The sequence below is a fragment of the Heptranchias perlo genome, chromosome 1 (assembly GCF_035084215.1).
Source record: "Heptranchias perlo isolate sHepPer1 chromosome 1, sHepPer1.hap1, whole genome shotgun sequence".
Taxonomy (NCBI): Eukaryota; Metazoa; Chordata; class Chondrichthyes; order Hexanchiformes; family Hexanchidae; genus Heptranchias; species Heptranchias perlo.
Genome location: NC_090325.1, coordinates 81,621,664 through 81,635,872, shown reverse-complemented (window position 1 = coordinate 81,635,872; position 14,209 = coordinate 81,621,664). Strand labels below are relative to the sequence as shown.

Here is a 14,209-nt window from a genome sequence, read left to right as displayed (position 1 = left end):
TTCTGGGTGGTGCGTCTTCAATGTCTGTTGTTGGATTCCTCCTTACCAAAGGATTCAGTGTCCTCTTGTATCTCATTGCTATCCTCCGCAGAGGTGATAATTGCCTCAGGGATGGGATTAGCAGATCTGGACGAAAGTGACTCATCTGCAGAAACGAGAAGGACATTGTTGCACTTATTTCTTTGAACTAATCATGTGTTAGGAATGCAGAAGGACTGCTGCAGATTTATGTTCATAATTTATTCAGTTCAACAGTAGCAAATAATATGGACTTTGAATTTTTATCATCTGATTTCATGACCTTACAAACTGACACTAACAACCAAATTAAGATTTTGGGGCAGAAATTGCTTGCAGAATAACAGAGAGCTCAACAGCGCTCTCCGTTGTTAGTGGCGAAACGGAGGAGCAAATTCCACCGTTCGTACATGCGCAGTGAAACGTGGAAATCTGGAATTTGCTCCTATTGGTTCGCTAGCGATATGATAGCTTCAAATTAAAGGTATATCACACGCTGCAATCAGGAAAATCATTGAAAAAGTGCCAACTTTTATAACTAATAACTAATATCACCACAAAACAGGTATGTTTAAAAATCCCAGGTCTAAGTTTTAACAGCGCGTTAAGTCTTAATGACTGCCAAACAACTAAAAATTAACTTTTAAAAATGTACAGTCTCATTACTCCTTATTTTAGTAGTTTTTGGTCGTTAAAAAACAACATTTTTAAAAATTAAAAAATTACATTTTTTTTACTTTTCCCTTCTGTCTCTTTTATTTAATTCTATTATTTCTTTACCCTCTCTTTTTTTCACTGTCTATAACTGTTTTTACAATGATTTTAAAGTTGTACCTTTCACTTTCTGGATTTAACGTTCCAGGTCTGCAGAGGGAGTTACACAGTGTCTCAAAAATGTTACAATCTGATTGGTCAAGGGGAGGGAGTGATCCTCTCTCTACTCCCAGGGTCCTAGCTTCACTTGAACTGACGCTGGGCTCTTTTCCGCTTCCTATTTGAGGAAGTGCTTGAGTAAAAGACCGCAGTAGGTTATTGGGTTAGTATAAATCTATGGAGTGACAAATAGTGTTGGTTCGCCTCTCCGAGCAATTTCTGCCCTATTATGAACAGTGTTTACACACTCCTTATACAATACAATTATTAAATGAAGAAAATCTGTATTTCGCATTTACCAACTTATTTTGATTCTGAGGGAGTTGTAAATTAAAATGTTTGTCAATTGCATTCTCAGGCCAGTTAAGGCTTTCTTTGTGTTTTGTGGACCGTTGTTTATCGTATTGGATTTCTTCTTTTAGGGTAATTTTAGAAACTCTGGGTGTATTTTCCTCTTTTGTTGAAAAAGCGGTTAACTATCCCACCCATCACACTTTTGTTCCCTCGAAAGGATCCACAGAATTTTTATGCTATAGCCCTCAATGCTTAACATTACTTTAAAATGGTTTTCTTGAACCAAAATCGCAAAGGTCTTATGAGGTCATTTTTACATAAACACACATTGTTGCGCAAACAGAGTCAGCTAAAGTGTTGGCCACACATGTATCAGACAGGTGATTGGTTCATTAGTCAGTCTGGCCAGCACTTTCATCTCCTTTCCTACTGAAGAGCAACAAAACCCTAATACGTCTGGCCAATTTCATCAAAGCGCTGCATTTCAAAAAGTACAGGGATCATTGACAGCAACTATATAGACATCTGCACAGCAAGTTCTGGCTTCTGCTTTGCCATCATTTACTCCTCCTCTCTCTGCCTCACCCGATGCTATCTCCTCAAGTTCACTAATTGCATCCTCCGGGATGTGTGTAACTACGCCGGTGTTTGCTAACTTTGGTGAGAGGGACACAGAGTGCTGTATGTTGATGTCTTGTTCTGGACCACCGACACTATTGGAAAGCTGCTCTTTCAGGCCTACAATGACAGAAAAGGAACATAAGTTAGAATGTTGGCTCCAAAAGAAACAGTCAAACAGAGTTTGCATTCGCAATAATGTACGTGTTGCTTTTGTGGTTGTGCGTATGCTTATGTGGGAATGAGAGAAGATGGGGAAGAAGACATAAAAGCAGGATGATAGTCAGCACGAGCTTGAAGGAGGCCTATGGCTTTACTTTCCCGTACTTCCTCCATGCTCTTGTATGCTTATGATGTCCAGTATGACATTCACCTGCTCAATCTGCAGCCCATACTGTGTCAATAAGTAACTGTATATCCTGCAGCTAGATTATGTAACAGTCATCTGATTTGTAATACCCTTTGAAAAGGTAAGAGAGCCAAGACTTTCATGTGTAAGTTGCAGCTTGAATATGTGCCCTGCTGAAGTGTGGATATGCATGAGATGCAATGAAAGAGATGAAAGGTTGTGTGAGAGCTTGGCATGGACAAGCAGTAATTGTGGAACAGTTGGGCAGGCAACACTTTGTGGCAGCAATCTTGTGCCATCTACCCAATACATGGTGCTGTTGGGTGGTCTTACCTCGCCAGATTCAATAGAGTGCACTGTTTTCTCCTGCAATTGTCCACAGGACCTGCAGGTCCTGTACTCTATGTTGAGCCTGGCAGCCCTCCCCCCACCCCCACCGCCAGGCACGGTGCACTGCTCTCTTCTGTGGAGGATGCCCCAGAGTGCCAAACATGGCAACCTTCTTGGTGCCCACCTCATGCAGCAGCACCAGCCAACTATCAAGCGCACCACTCTTTCACATGCCCACAAATTCTGTTTCCTATTGCCACAGTGGATTGTCCTTCACTCACTCTCTATATCTCCCTCCCCTATTATAGCCTTTGCAAAGATTGCTATCTGTTTCAAATCCACTTGAGTCTTTGAGATAGCTCAGAGAATTTTTGCCTCCATATGTGCCCTCTTACTTTTAAATGGCTGCCTACCTTTATATTTGAGCTGCTAGATGGTCCACCTTCCCCCATTAGGGTGAGCTCTCTAACACAAGGTGCAAGCCTCACAAAGAGGACTGCAATTTTATTTAAATGAGCTGATTTCATAAAGTGACACGAGGTCAGCTCTGCTTGAATTAAGTGAGGAATCTTACAACACCAGGTTATAGTCCAACAAATTTATTTTAAAATCACAAGCTTTCGGAGATTATCTCCTTCGTCAGATGATTGAATGAAAAGGTTCTCAAATCGCATATCTTATACGATGTTGGGACAGCATCACACCAACCAAAGGGGGAAAAAATTTATGTTTTTTAAAATTCTCTCTCTCTCTCTCTCTGCCATTTTAAGTTTCTTTCTGCCTGCCTGTGTAAAAGACACAATGTATATCGAGTGTACTGGGACGTGCTGTTCTCCGTGACTGGCCTGTTTGAATAACAACGACACCTTTTGATTGGTGTGATGCTGTCCCAACATCGTATAAGATATGCGATTTGAGAACCTTTTCATTCAATCATCTGACGAAGGAGATAATCTCCGAAAGCTTGTGATTTTAAAATAAATTTGTTGGACTATAACCTGGTGTTGTAAGATTCCTTACATTTGTCCACCCCAGTCCATCACCGGCATCTCCACATCATGAATTAAGTGAGCGCTGTACTCGCTGCATGAGGACTTTGCCGGCTCCAGAGTTCCCGTGGAAAATCTACGACTTAGTTGATGAAAGTGACAACAGGTAGCTCACAGCAATCAGCGGTGCACACCTGACCACCATCCAATGTTGATTGGTGTCAGCAGCAGAATTCACGCAAATGAAAACACTTTACCCTTCAACAATGAGGCAACAGCAGATGTGTGGCAAAACAGAAATTTGTCCAATTAGCAGCCAAAGCAGAAAATGAACAAAACAGCAGGGATGGTCTATCTGAGACACAGGAAAATGCGTCGATAACTAATAATGACGTACACTGTGGCTGTAAATTAGCACACAAGAATCATAGCATGAAAACAGGAAAAACAGCAGCAAACCTGTAGGCATCATCTCTATGCAGAAAAAAAGATAGAAAGGTTGAGTGGAGATAATCACACTCTCTTATAACCTTCTTTCTTTGATTTTTACTGTACAATGGCCAGAAATGTGCAACCACGACTTAGCACTCCTTTTAATTCTATTGTTTATCCTCAGAATATATTGTCAAATATACCTTTAAGCAGTAACCTGGGCACTCATGTCCTTATTACCTTTATGTTCCAGTTCCTCAAAGTTGCTTTTTTTGAGCACAGAGTGAGATGGAGTGGTCATTGCCTATGGATTAGTAAATAGATTTTAGAAATAAAAAATCATTCAAATCTAAATATAGAGATGTAATCATTTTAATAACTGTACAGTGCAGTGAAGCAACCTCATATCGGTTTGCATCAGTGGCAGTTATCAGGAGTGGGGCATATTTAATTTAATTTAAACAAAATTCCAAGATTCCAAAATCAATTTTTTTAATTAACTAAGTTGGGATGATTGGTCGTCCTCATCCTGACACTGTGGGCTCGATTTTAGCACCCGCTACCGGGTGCGTTCTCGGCGGGGGGGCCCCGAAAATCCCAAAATCCAGGTGTGGGACCGGATCGCGCCTCGATCCCGCCCACTTCCGGGTTCCCCGCTGATGCGCCGGCATGCACGCGCAGCCCCCGCTGGTGGGAATCCCGCAGGCAATTAAAGCCAGCGGGATGCCACTTGAGAGTATTTACTTTGCTTGTTCAGGTCATTAACTGACCTGATTAAGGGACTGTGTGTGATTTTGGATAAACATGGGACTGTTTCACACACTGGGGGAAACACTCCCAGTTGAAATGGACGTGTTGCAGCTGTCAGCCTGTGGCAGCTGCAAAGGTCCATTTGACAGGTGGGGGGGGGGGGGTGGAGACCCTCACCCATTGCAGGAGGCCGCTCTGTCACTTGGGACAAAGTTTGGCCTCCACCACCCTCCTCCTGATGGTCGAAGTCACCAAACCTGCACACATACCCCGGGGTCCAGAGACATGTACCTACCTTGCGGACCCCCTCAGATGTACATCTTCCGGATGGGGGCCGCCGTAGCTGCAGTCATGACCTCCTCGGAGGGCGAACAGCATCACCAGCCTCGCCATCCACGCCGTCCACCTCTGACACGTGGAGCTCCACTACACAGTGCTGTGACACATCCACCTGTACAGCAGGAGGGAGGGCTACCGCAGAGAGAGATGCGTCGCAGAGGGCACTACCCTCGCCACAGGGTCCACAGACCGAGGCTCAGCCTCCTGGACCTCTCTGAGCAGCAGTGCACACGGAGGCTCAGAGTCAGTCGACATGTAGCCGTGGACATCTGCAGCCTCTTTCATGCCGAGCTGCTCCTGGCTGGCCCGTGCACCATCTTCCTACCTGTCGCTGTCAAAGTCACCACTGCCCTCCCGAACTTCTGCTCCACAGCCTTCCAGGGTGCAACCGGGGTCATCCCCGATGTCTCTCAGTTGTCTGCGCAGAAGAGCCCTGCAAATACACCTACACCCACTCTGCAGTGACACACTGGGTGGCATCAGTGGTGGTTCCTTATAGGGATACCCAGGAGCGGGCATTATTGCACAAACCGGACAGGATTCGCGAAGACATGGCAGTAGTGGTGCCAATATAATGTGTGATGTGAGTTGTTCTTTAATTCAATAGAAGTAAGAACCATGACAAACCCTCAAACACCCTTTGCATCCCCTTCATGCTCACGACACGTTTGCCTTACGCTGCCTACTGCACATATGTGATGCATGCCCTGTGGCTGCAGCACAGGTGGTGGCAGGTTGAGTGAGGCTGGCCGAGAGAGAGATGCACGAGAGGGTGAGTATGGGATAGAGCCATGAGATTGTATGAGGATTGGGTTGCGTGGTAGTGGCGGGGTGAGTACTCACGAGGTGAGTAGGTGCAGGTAAGATGAGGATGAGGTTTGAGTGGGTATGAGGGGTGATGTGACAGAGTAGTGTTGGCAGTGCCGAAGGAGATGTGGGGTGGGGGCAGTGTTGTGGCAGACGGAGTGTAGGGGAAAGACTACGTGTTCTCACTGTGGCTGACCTACTGAGGTCATTGCAGCGCCTCCTGCACTGTATGCAGGTGGGCGATATGTTGGTGGCACTGGTGACCTCCTCTGCCACCTCGAGCCAGGCCTTCTTGGTGGCAGAGGCAGGCCGCTTCCTCCCGCCCGCCGGGTGGAAGATCTCTGTCCTCCCCCCATCTAATGATACCTGGGGTGAGGCATCATTAAACTGGGAGCAGCCTTCCCCCTGGGCTGCTCCATGCTGTAATTTTTGCTGTTTGTGGCAGCATCTGTCAGTGGAGGACTGCCCCTTTAAATAGAGCTCCTCCAGCTGACAGATCTTACTGCGCATGCGCAGCCCGCCCGACGCGCAGATCAGCAGTGGGGAACCCGGAGGAGCAGGTAAGTGAATCCAATTAGTGTGTTGCCTGCTACGATCGTGCGGGCAACCCACTAATTTCACCGGGCGCGTTTTCAACACGCCCGCTGGCCCACCCGCCGAGAACCCGGACCCCTGGTAAAATCGGGCCCGTGATCTTACGATTCTGGAGTGAACTTAACGTTCAAGCATTGATACGGCGATATATTTAAATGCTTATTTAAGGTATTGTAGTATTTCTGTACTAAAATAAGCACAGCACCCTCTAATTTCCGAGAGTTCCTGGTCAGCTTTGTAAGGGGAAGAATCACCGCCTACGCTGTGCGTTACCACTTCCCTGGCTCAGAAAGGCCCGGTGTGTTATTTGAGGCCAGTATGCTGAGAGAGATGAGGTGCACCAGCCTCCAGATGGGCAATACCCCCCCACCCCCAAAGGTAAGCAGTTAAAGGGGTGCCCAAAGCAAGAGGCCCGAGGATTGTTAGAAATTGGTCCTCATTTGAAAAACTGGGGGGAGGAGACCGAGCTGGTCGCGCCTCCACAGGCAGCTCGCCTGACAGAAGACATCAATTTCAGACCACCTGCCTCGTCGGCAGCAGTCCTCCGAAAATTTCGGGAGGGGCAGGTTGGAGCAGGTTACAGGGGGAGGGGGGAATCATGACTCCACAGGAAGGTATTTCTTAAAAAAACGTTTTAAATACTTACCCTTTGGTTGGTGGCCCTGGGGGGGCGCTGAAGAATCCTAAGCAGGGCAGGCCCTTCTCCACCTTTCAAAAGTTCTAGTTAATCTAGGACTCTTGTGACCTTGGTCCTCTCTCACACAAAGTCATGCCTGGGAGTGTAGTTGCAATCTTGGCAGTGAATGCATTCAGCACTCTAATGTGTAATTATGGGCTGAGGCTGGCTCATCTGCCTTCTTTTGTGACAGCTGGATTATTATTATCATGCAAACTTATAAAATTTATTTATTTGTTCTCAAGTTGTGGATGATGCTGGCAAAGCCACATTTATTGCCATAGTTTCCCTAATGAGGTGGTGGTGGGCCTTCTTCTTCAGCCTTTGTTTGTACAACTGAGTGGCTTGCTTGGCCACTTCAGATGGCTATAAAAGTTAACCACATTGAAGGGCTAGATGTTATTGAGAGTCAGCCACATATTGTACTGGAGTTATGTGTAGGTCAGACCAGGTAGAAGTGGCTGGTTCCCTTTCTTGAAGAACATTAGTGAACCAATTGGGTTTTTACAAATATCCTTCAGTTTTCCTCTGGTCCAGCACACAAATTTCCAGATTTATTGAATTCAATTTCCTAACTTGCCATTGTGGGAATTGAGCCAGAAGGGCCATTGCTCCTATTTTGCTAAATTTGGGAATGTTATTGAAAAATAAATTGCTGTTTTGTGGAGTGACTTATTTAACTTTGCAAACTGCTATTCTCATATCCAGAAGAGGCAAGAGAAAAATAAAGAGACGACAAAGCCTCAAAGATATGTTACAATTACATTATAGCAAGTTTCAAATGAAATTTCCAGTCGTTAAACCAAACTTAAAGTAATTGCCCTCATTGTTGGATTTTGCCACAGATCAGTTTTGTAAACTTTGTAATTTGTTCAATGTACTGATTGACGATTGCATTAACATCACATGCCATCACTGGCTTTGTAAGTATAACATATACTCTCAAGCACTGCATTTACTGACATTTAAACTGTGCCCAGAAAAAGCCACTGACGATGAACTACTGACAAGTTGGGGAGGGGGGTGGGTGGTGGGGGGGTGTAGAGTCACATATTGTGCACCTGGACCCTTTTAAGCCAGTATTCTGAAGGGCCATTGTACCATCATTTTGGCCAATGTGAAATGGTTGTGGAAAGTGAAGTATAAGCCCGGATTGCCACATCTGCAGTAAATGTCTCTGGCTTGAGACACTCCGGCTGAGAGTCTTTGAGTTGGAGTGCGAGTTAGAGACACTCTGACATGCAGCTCAGCGGGGTAAGGGGGACCAAGGGGAGGTAAAGGTAGAGAAGGAGGTTTGGCAAGCATTGGTCCTATTCAACAGGTACAATGTACTTGCTACCTGTGAGGATAAGGATGCAGGCTGTGGGGTGGACAGCCAGAATGCTAACCATGGCATTGTGGAGCAGGAGGCAGTCCATGGAGGGGAGGAGCAGAATAGAAAGGTTGTAGTCATAGGGGCTTCGATAATTAGGGGGATAGATAACATCCTCTGCAGTCACAACCGAGAGTCCAGAAGGGTGTGTTGCCTACCTGGTGCAAGGGTAAAGGGTATCTTGAAGCAACTTGGAAAGGGAGGGGGAAGTTGCCATGGTCCATGTTGGTACCAATGACATAGGGAAGAAAAGGGAGGAGGTCCTGCTAAGAGAATGTCAGAGGTTAGGAACTAAATTTAAAAAACAGGACCTCACGGGTGACAATCTCAGGATTACTACCTGAGCCACGTGTTAATTGGCATAGGGATAGACAGATCAGGAAGGTGAATGTGTGGCTGAAAGACTGGTGTGGGAAGGAGGGGTTCCATTTCATGGGACACTGGCAACAGTACTGGGACAAGAAGGAGCTGTACCGCTGGGACAGGCTCCACCTGAACTGGAATGGGACCAGTGTCCTAGCGGAAAGGATATATAGGACTGTCAATAGGACATTAAACTAGTAAGACTGGGGAGGGATCGGGGGAAGAGAGCATAAGTCTGAAAAAAAAAGAAATAGGAAATGGAAGTAAAGGTCAGACCAAGTTAAGGAATAAGGGTAACATAAATGGTCAGGGAACAAATATAGTTGTAGAACATAAGTACAAAATGACTGTTAAAAATAAAGTGAAGGGAACAATCATTAAAAACAAATTAAATTACCTGTACAGCAAAGTGCACAGCAACCGAAACAAAATGGACAAACTGAAGACAATAATTCATAGCGAGGAGCCAGACGTGGTAGGAATAACTGAAACATGGATACATAAAGAACAGGATTGGCAGTTAAATATTGCAGGATATAATGTATTTAGAAAGGAAAGGGAAGGAAGAAGGGGGGTGGGGGTAGCTGTACTAATTAGAGACAACATAATGGCAATAGAAAAAAGGGACATAAGAAACATTAAGATAGAAACAGAATCCATATGGATTGAGACAAAGGATTAGAAGGGATCGATCACGTTAATAGGTATATTCTACAGACCACCTAATAGTGGAAGGGAAGTGGAGGAAGAAATATGTAGACAAATCTATGAAATGAGTAAAAAACATCGAATAATCATCATGGGAGATTTCAACTACCCCCAAATAAACTGGCAAGAAAGGGTGGGGAAAGGGGAAGGAGTTTTTACAGTGTGTACAGGACTCCTTTCTTACCCAGTATGTGAGAAGCCCAACAAGAGAGGAATCACTGCTGGATCTAGTAATGGGAAATGAACCAGAGCAGATAAGAGAAGTAAGCACAGGGGAACATCTAGGCAATAGTGATCATTAAATAATAAGGTTTAAAATAATGATTGAGAAAGACATAAGTAAGACAAATACCAAAGTAATAGATTGGAAAAAAGATCATTTTGAGGGGACGAGAATGGAACTAGTGAAGGTAAACTAGAAAAAAACTTTGACAGACAAAGAGATTGAACAGCAGTGGGAAATATATTAAATGGTGATCAATAGAATTCAGGAGAAATATATTCCTCGAAAAAGCAAGAATAAACTAGCCAATAATGAAAAACCATGGATGAATAAAGAGATAAATTGAAAGTAACAAAAAGGTCATACTATAAGTACATAGGCCGTGAAAGAGGGGATGACAAAAGGGAATACGTAAAGGTTAGGGAATAAATCAAAAAAACAATTAGGAAAGCAAAAAGGAACTATAAAATTAAATTATCAAGGAATAGAAAAAGAAATAGTAAAGTATTCTACAGACATATCAATAACAAAAGAAAAATTAGGATTGGGATAGGGCCATTAAGGAATGCATAAGATAAACTCACAGGTAATGACAGCGAAATGGCAGAAATATTAAATAGTTACTTTGCTTCATTACTTACCATGGAGATTAATACGGTGAGTATGGCATTAGAAGAACAGATCAAAAAAGACACAAAAACATTTAAGATAGAAAGGGGGGAGATGACTGATAAACTAATAAAACTTAGAGAGGATAAAACCCCTGGTCCGGATGGATTGCATCCATGAATATGAAAAGAAGTTAGGGAGGAGATAGCAGAGACACTATTACATATACATAAAAATTCAGTACAAACGGGAATAGTGCCAGAGGACTGGCGGACAACTAATGTTATTCCTATATTTAAAAAGGGAGATAGAACAAGTCCAGCAAACTATAGACTTTCCTACCACCTACGTTAAGTTAGCTTAACGTCAATGGTAGGAAAGATAATGGAATCTTTACTCAAAGATGTAATAGAAAAACATCTAAAGAATGAAAATTTAATGGCCCAGAAATTATTTACCTTGGACGCCGCTCCGTAATGGCGTCCATCCCAACCACCGTCGAATCCATCTGAGCAAGTTCGCAAATGCACGCATGCTAAGTAAAACCCGGAAACCACGAACTTGCTCCAATTGGTTCAATGGCTTTTGACAGTTCCAAATTAAAGGGCCACCTGCGCTACAATCAATACAATCACCAAACAACCATAAACTTACCCATCTGCCTAGCTGGAATGAAGATACTTATGAAATGAGAAGGTACGCTTGAAAATACCAGCTCTACACTACTTTTTAAAAGCGCGGTGACTTATCATAACTGTAAAACAACAAATAATTACATTTTAAAAATGTGGAATGTCTAATTATTCTTATTTTAATATTTTTCGATCATTGAAAAATAAATATTTTTTTAACTTTTAACTTCTGTTGTTTCAGTACATTAAATAATTTCCTTGCATTTTTATAATAAGGTACGTTAATTTTTAATTTAAACTAACATAGGGAATGTCACTTTAAATGAATGAGTATTACTTGCCTGCTTGTGGGCGGGGCTTGCATTCCAACATTCTTTGCACCCGCACACGGCCTGCACTGATCTCGGAGCGCACCACTAGAGAAGGTTTCAAAATTCAGCAAATGGACGTCATGGCCTACGCAGTGAGTACATTCGTACTTTATATCCGCAGGATGGGCGGAGAGCCTTGCCATGCAGCAAGTTCTGGCCCTATAAGGAATAGTCAGCACGGATTTCAGAAGGGAAAGTCATGCTTGAACAACCTTATTGAATTCTTTGAAGAAGTAGCAGAAAGAGTAGACAGGATAATGCAGTAGATGTAATATATTTGGATTTTCAAAAGACCTTCGGTAAGGTACCGCATTGGAGATTCATGACTAAAGTCAGAGCATGTGGAGTCAGGGGACAGGTAGCAGAATGGATAGCAAGCTGGCTACAAAACAGAAAACAGAGAGTAGGGTCAAGTGTACGTACTCAGACTGGCAAAAGGTGGGAAGTGGTGTTCCACGGGGATTGGTGCTGGGACCGATTTACATTAACGATTTGGATTGGGGAATCAGAAGTACAATTGAAAATTTGTGGACGATACCAAATTGGGAGGTGTAGGTAATATAAAGGAAGAATGCGTCAAAGTGCAAGGGGACATTAATAAACTTGCAGAATGGGTGTGTAATTGGCAAATGAATTTTAATATTGATAAGTGTGAGAAAGTGCATTTTGGTAAGAAGAATAAGGAGGCCACAAATTATTTGGATAATAAGAGTCTAAATGGGATAGAGGAGCAAAGGGATCTAGAGGTACAGATACACAAATCACTAAAAGTAGCGACACAGGTTATTAAGGCCATAAAAAAGGCAAATCAAGCACTGGGGTTCATTTCTAGCAGATGGGGCCTTGGTTTAATGTCCCATCTGAAAGGTGGTACCTCCAACATTGCAGCACTCCCTCAGTACTGCGCTGAAGCGTCAGCCTAGATTATGTGCTCAAGTCTCTGGAGTGGATCTTGAGCCCACAACCTTCTGACTCAGAGGCAAGAGTGCTACCACTGAACCAAAATTGACATCTAATTGTGGAGATGAGTGAATTTTCTGGATATTTGCTTGATTATCTCAGGATCAGGAAATATTTTTTACAGAACTTAAATTCAGGAGATTAGATGTGTGGGGTATTGTCCATCAAAGGTTGATTGTAATTCTAGACTGGACTCTTCCAATGCTCTCCTAGCTGGCCTCCCTTCTTCCACCCTCCATAAACTTGAGCTCATCCAAAATTCTGCTGCCCGTATCCTAACTCGCACCAAGTCCCGTTCTCCCATCAGCCCCGTGCTCGCTGACCTACAATGGCTCCCAGTCCAGGAACGCCTTGATTTTAAAATTCTCATCCTTGTTTTCAAATCCCTCCCTCATCCTTCCCTTTCTCTGTAACCTCCTCCAGCCCTACAACCCTCCGAGATCTCTGCGCTCCTCCAATTCTTGTCTCTTGCGCATCCCCAATTTTAATCGCTCCACCGATGGCGGTCGTGCTTTCAGCTGCCTAAGCCCTAAGCTCTGGAATTCCCTCCCTAAACCTATCCACCTCTCTACCTCTCTCTCATCCTTTAAGACGGTCCTTAAAACCTACCTCTTTGACCAAGCTTTTGGTCACCTGTCCTAATATCTCCTTATGTGGCTCGGTGTCAAATTTTGTTTGATAACGCTCTTGTGAAGCGCCTTGGGACGTTTTACTATGTTAAAGGCTCTATATAAATGCAAGTAGTTGTTGTTGTTGTACCTGATCTGTGTTAGAAGTGCAATCGATGGGCCAAATCCATTCTCACATCCATGTTTTATGTTTTTATTTAGTACCCTCACCTCTGCCATAGCTGAGATCAGCTAATTCAGCATAGTCCAGGAATCGAAACTGAGTGCTGCTGGTTCTGTATTGTTTGATAACACACAGTGCAGCAAATTTACAACTGAAACATCGTGGGGCCCTCAGTAGGTATTTTTTCACTGTTCAGTAGCTGGAGGCTAAGACATGCTTACAACAACATTGTAATTTCAATCAGCACACAGATCAGTAGATGAAGGTGAGGGATTTGGGACTCAGCCTCTGGTACTTCCATAGACTTGAAATTATATTATGCAAATATTAGCCTATGAAGGCTTTAAGTATTTGTATCAAATTCTTTGTCGCTTATTTTAAGGTGGGGATTAATCCAGTTAAAATAAACACATGAAGGTATTTGCAATTTAAAGGCCCATAATGTAGCTCAACATAAGGACCCTGAAAGGTGCACAGGATCTCTTTGACAATCATCATATTTTCTCACTGGAAGTGACAGGTGACATTCAATACATCCATCTGTATATGGGCAGCCGTATTTAAACTATATTCAAATAACAGGAATACGTCATCCAATTTATATTCTGTCACTTGACCCATAGCAACACTGGAGGTGTGGAATTTAAATTTAAAAATCTAGAAGGGAATTAATTGAATAGGCCGTGGCACCAGATTAAAAATAATGTCCTATCTTTATTGGCAGCTCGGAGACGTCGCAGTAGGCCTGGTATAATAAATTTAAACTCCGCTCCATGGCAGGTGCCATGACTGGCTGAGTCTGGGGAGCCTACCAGAAATATTTAAATGATCCCAAGGCCGAAAGATTGGCCAAAGTCATGGGCACATCTCTGGGGTGGGTGGATGTCCCACCACACCGCAAAAATGGAAGGTCTGGGCCACTGCCAGGTGGGAAGGTTTTCTCGGTTCTCTATTTTTAGCAATATTGTAAACGTTTTGGCCCTGACGTTAGGCTTTGGGTTAGAGGCAGATTAATGTTTAACACATTCATTTGATATTCCTCTCTCTGCTATTTTAACAGGGGCACTTTATTTTAAATGAGATAACATCTCCACTAATACAGCGTAAGAG

The 14,209-nt window shown here is 43.5% G+C and overlaps 1 protein-coding gene across 1 annotated transcript in view; it reads right to left on the bottom strand.

Moving 5' to 3' along the window:
- LOC137338985 (cyclic nucleotide-binding domain-containing protein 2-like) overlaps nucleotides 1-14,209 on the bottom strand; it is a 140,620-nt gene that overhangs the window by 43,333 nt on the left and 83,078 nt on the right. The window contains exons 14-15 of the mRNA XM_068001900.1: nucleotides 4,144-4,207; nucleotides 47-145 (exon numbers count right to left, since the gene is read on the bottom strand). Of these exons, the coding sequence (XP_067858001.1) occupies nucleotides 47-145; nucleotides 4,144-4,207 (163 nt within the window). The remainder of the gene's footprint in view (nucleotides 1-46; nucleotides 146-4,143; nucleotides 4,208-14,209) is intronic.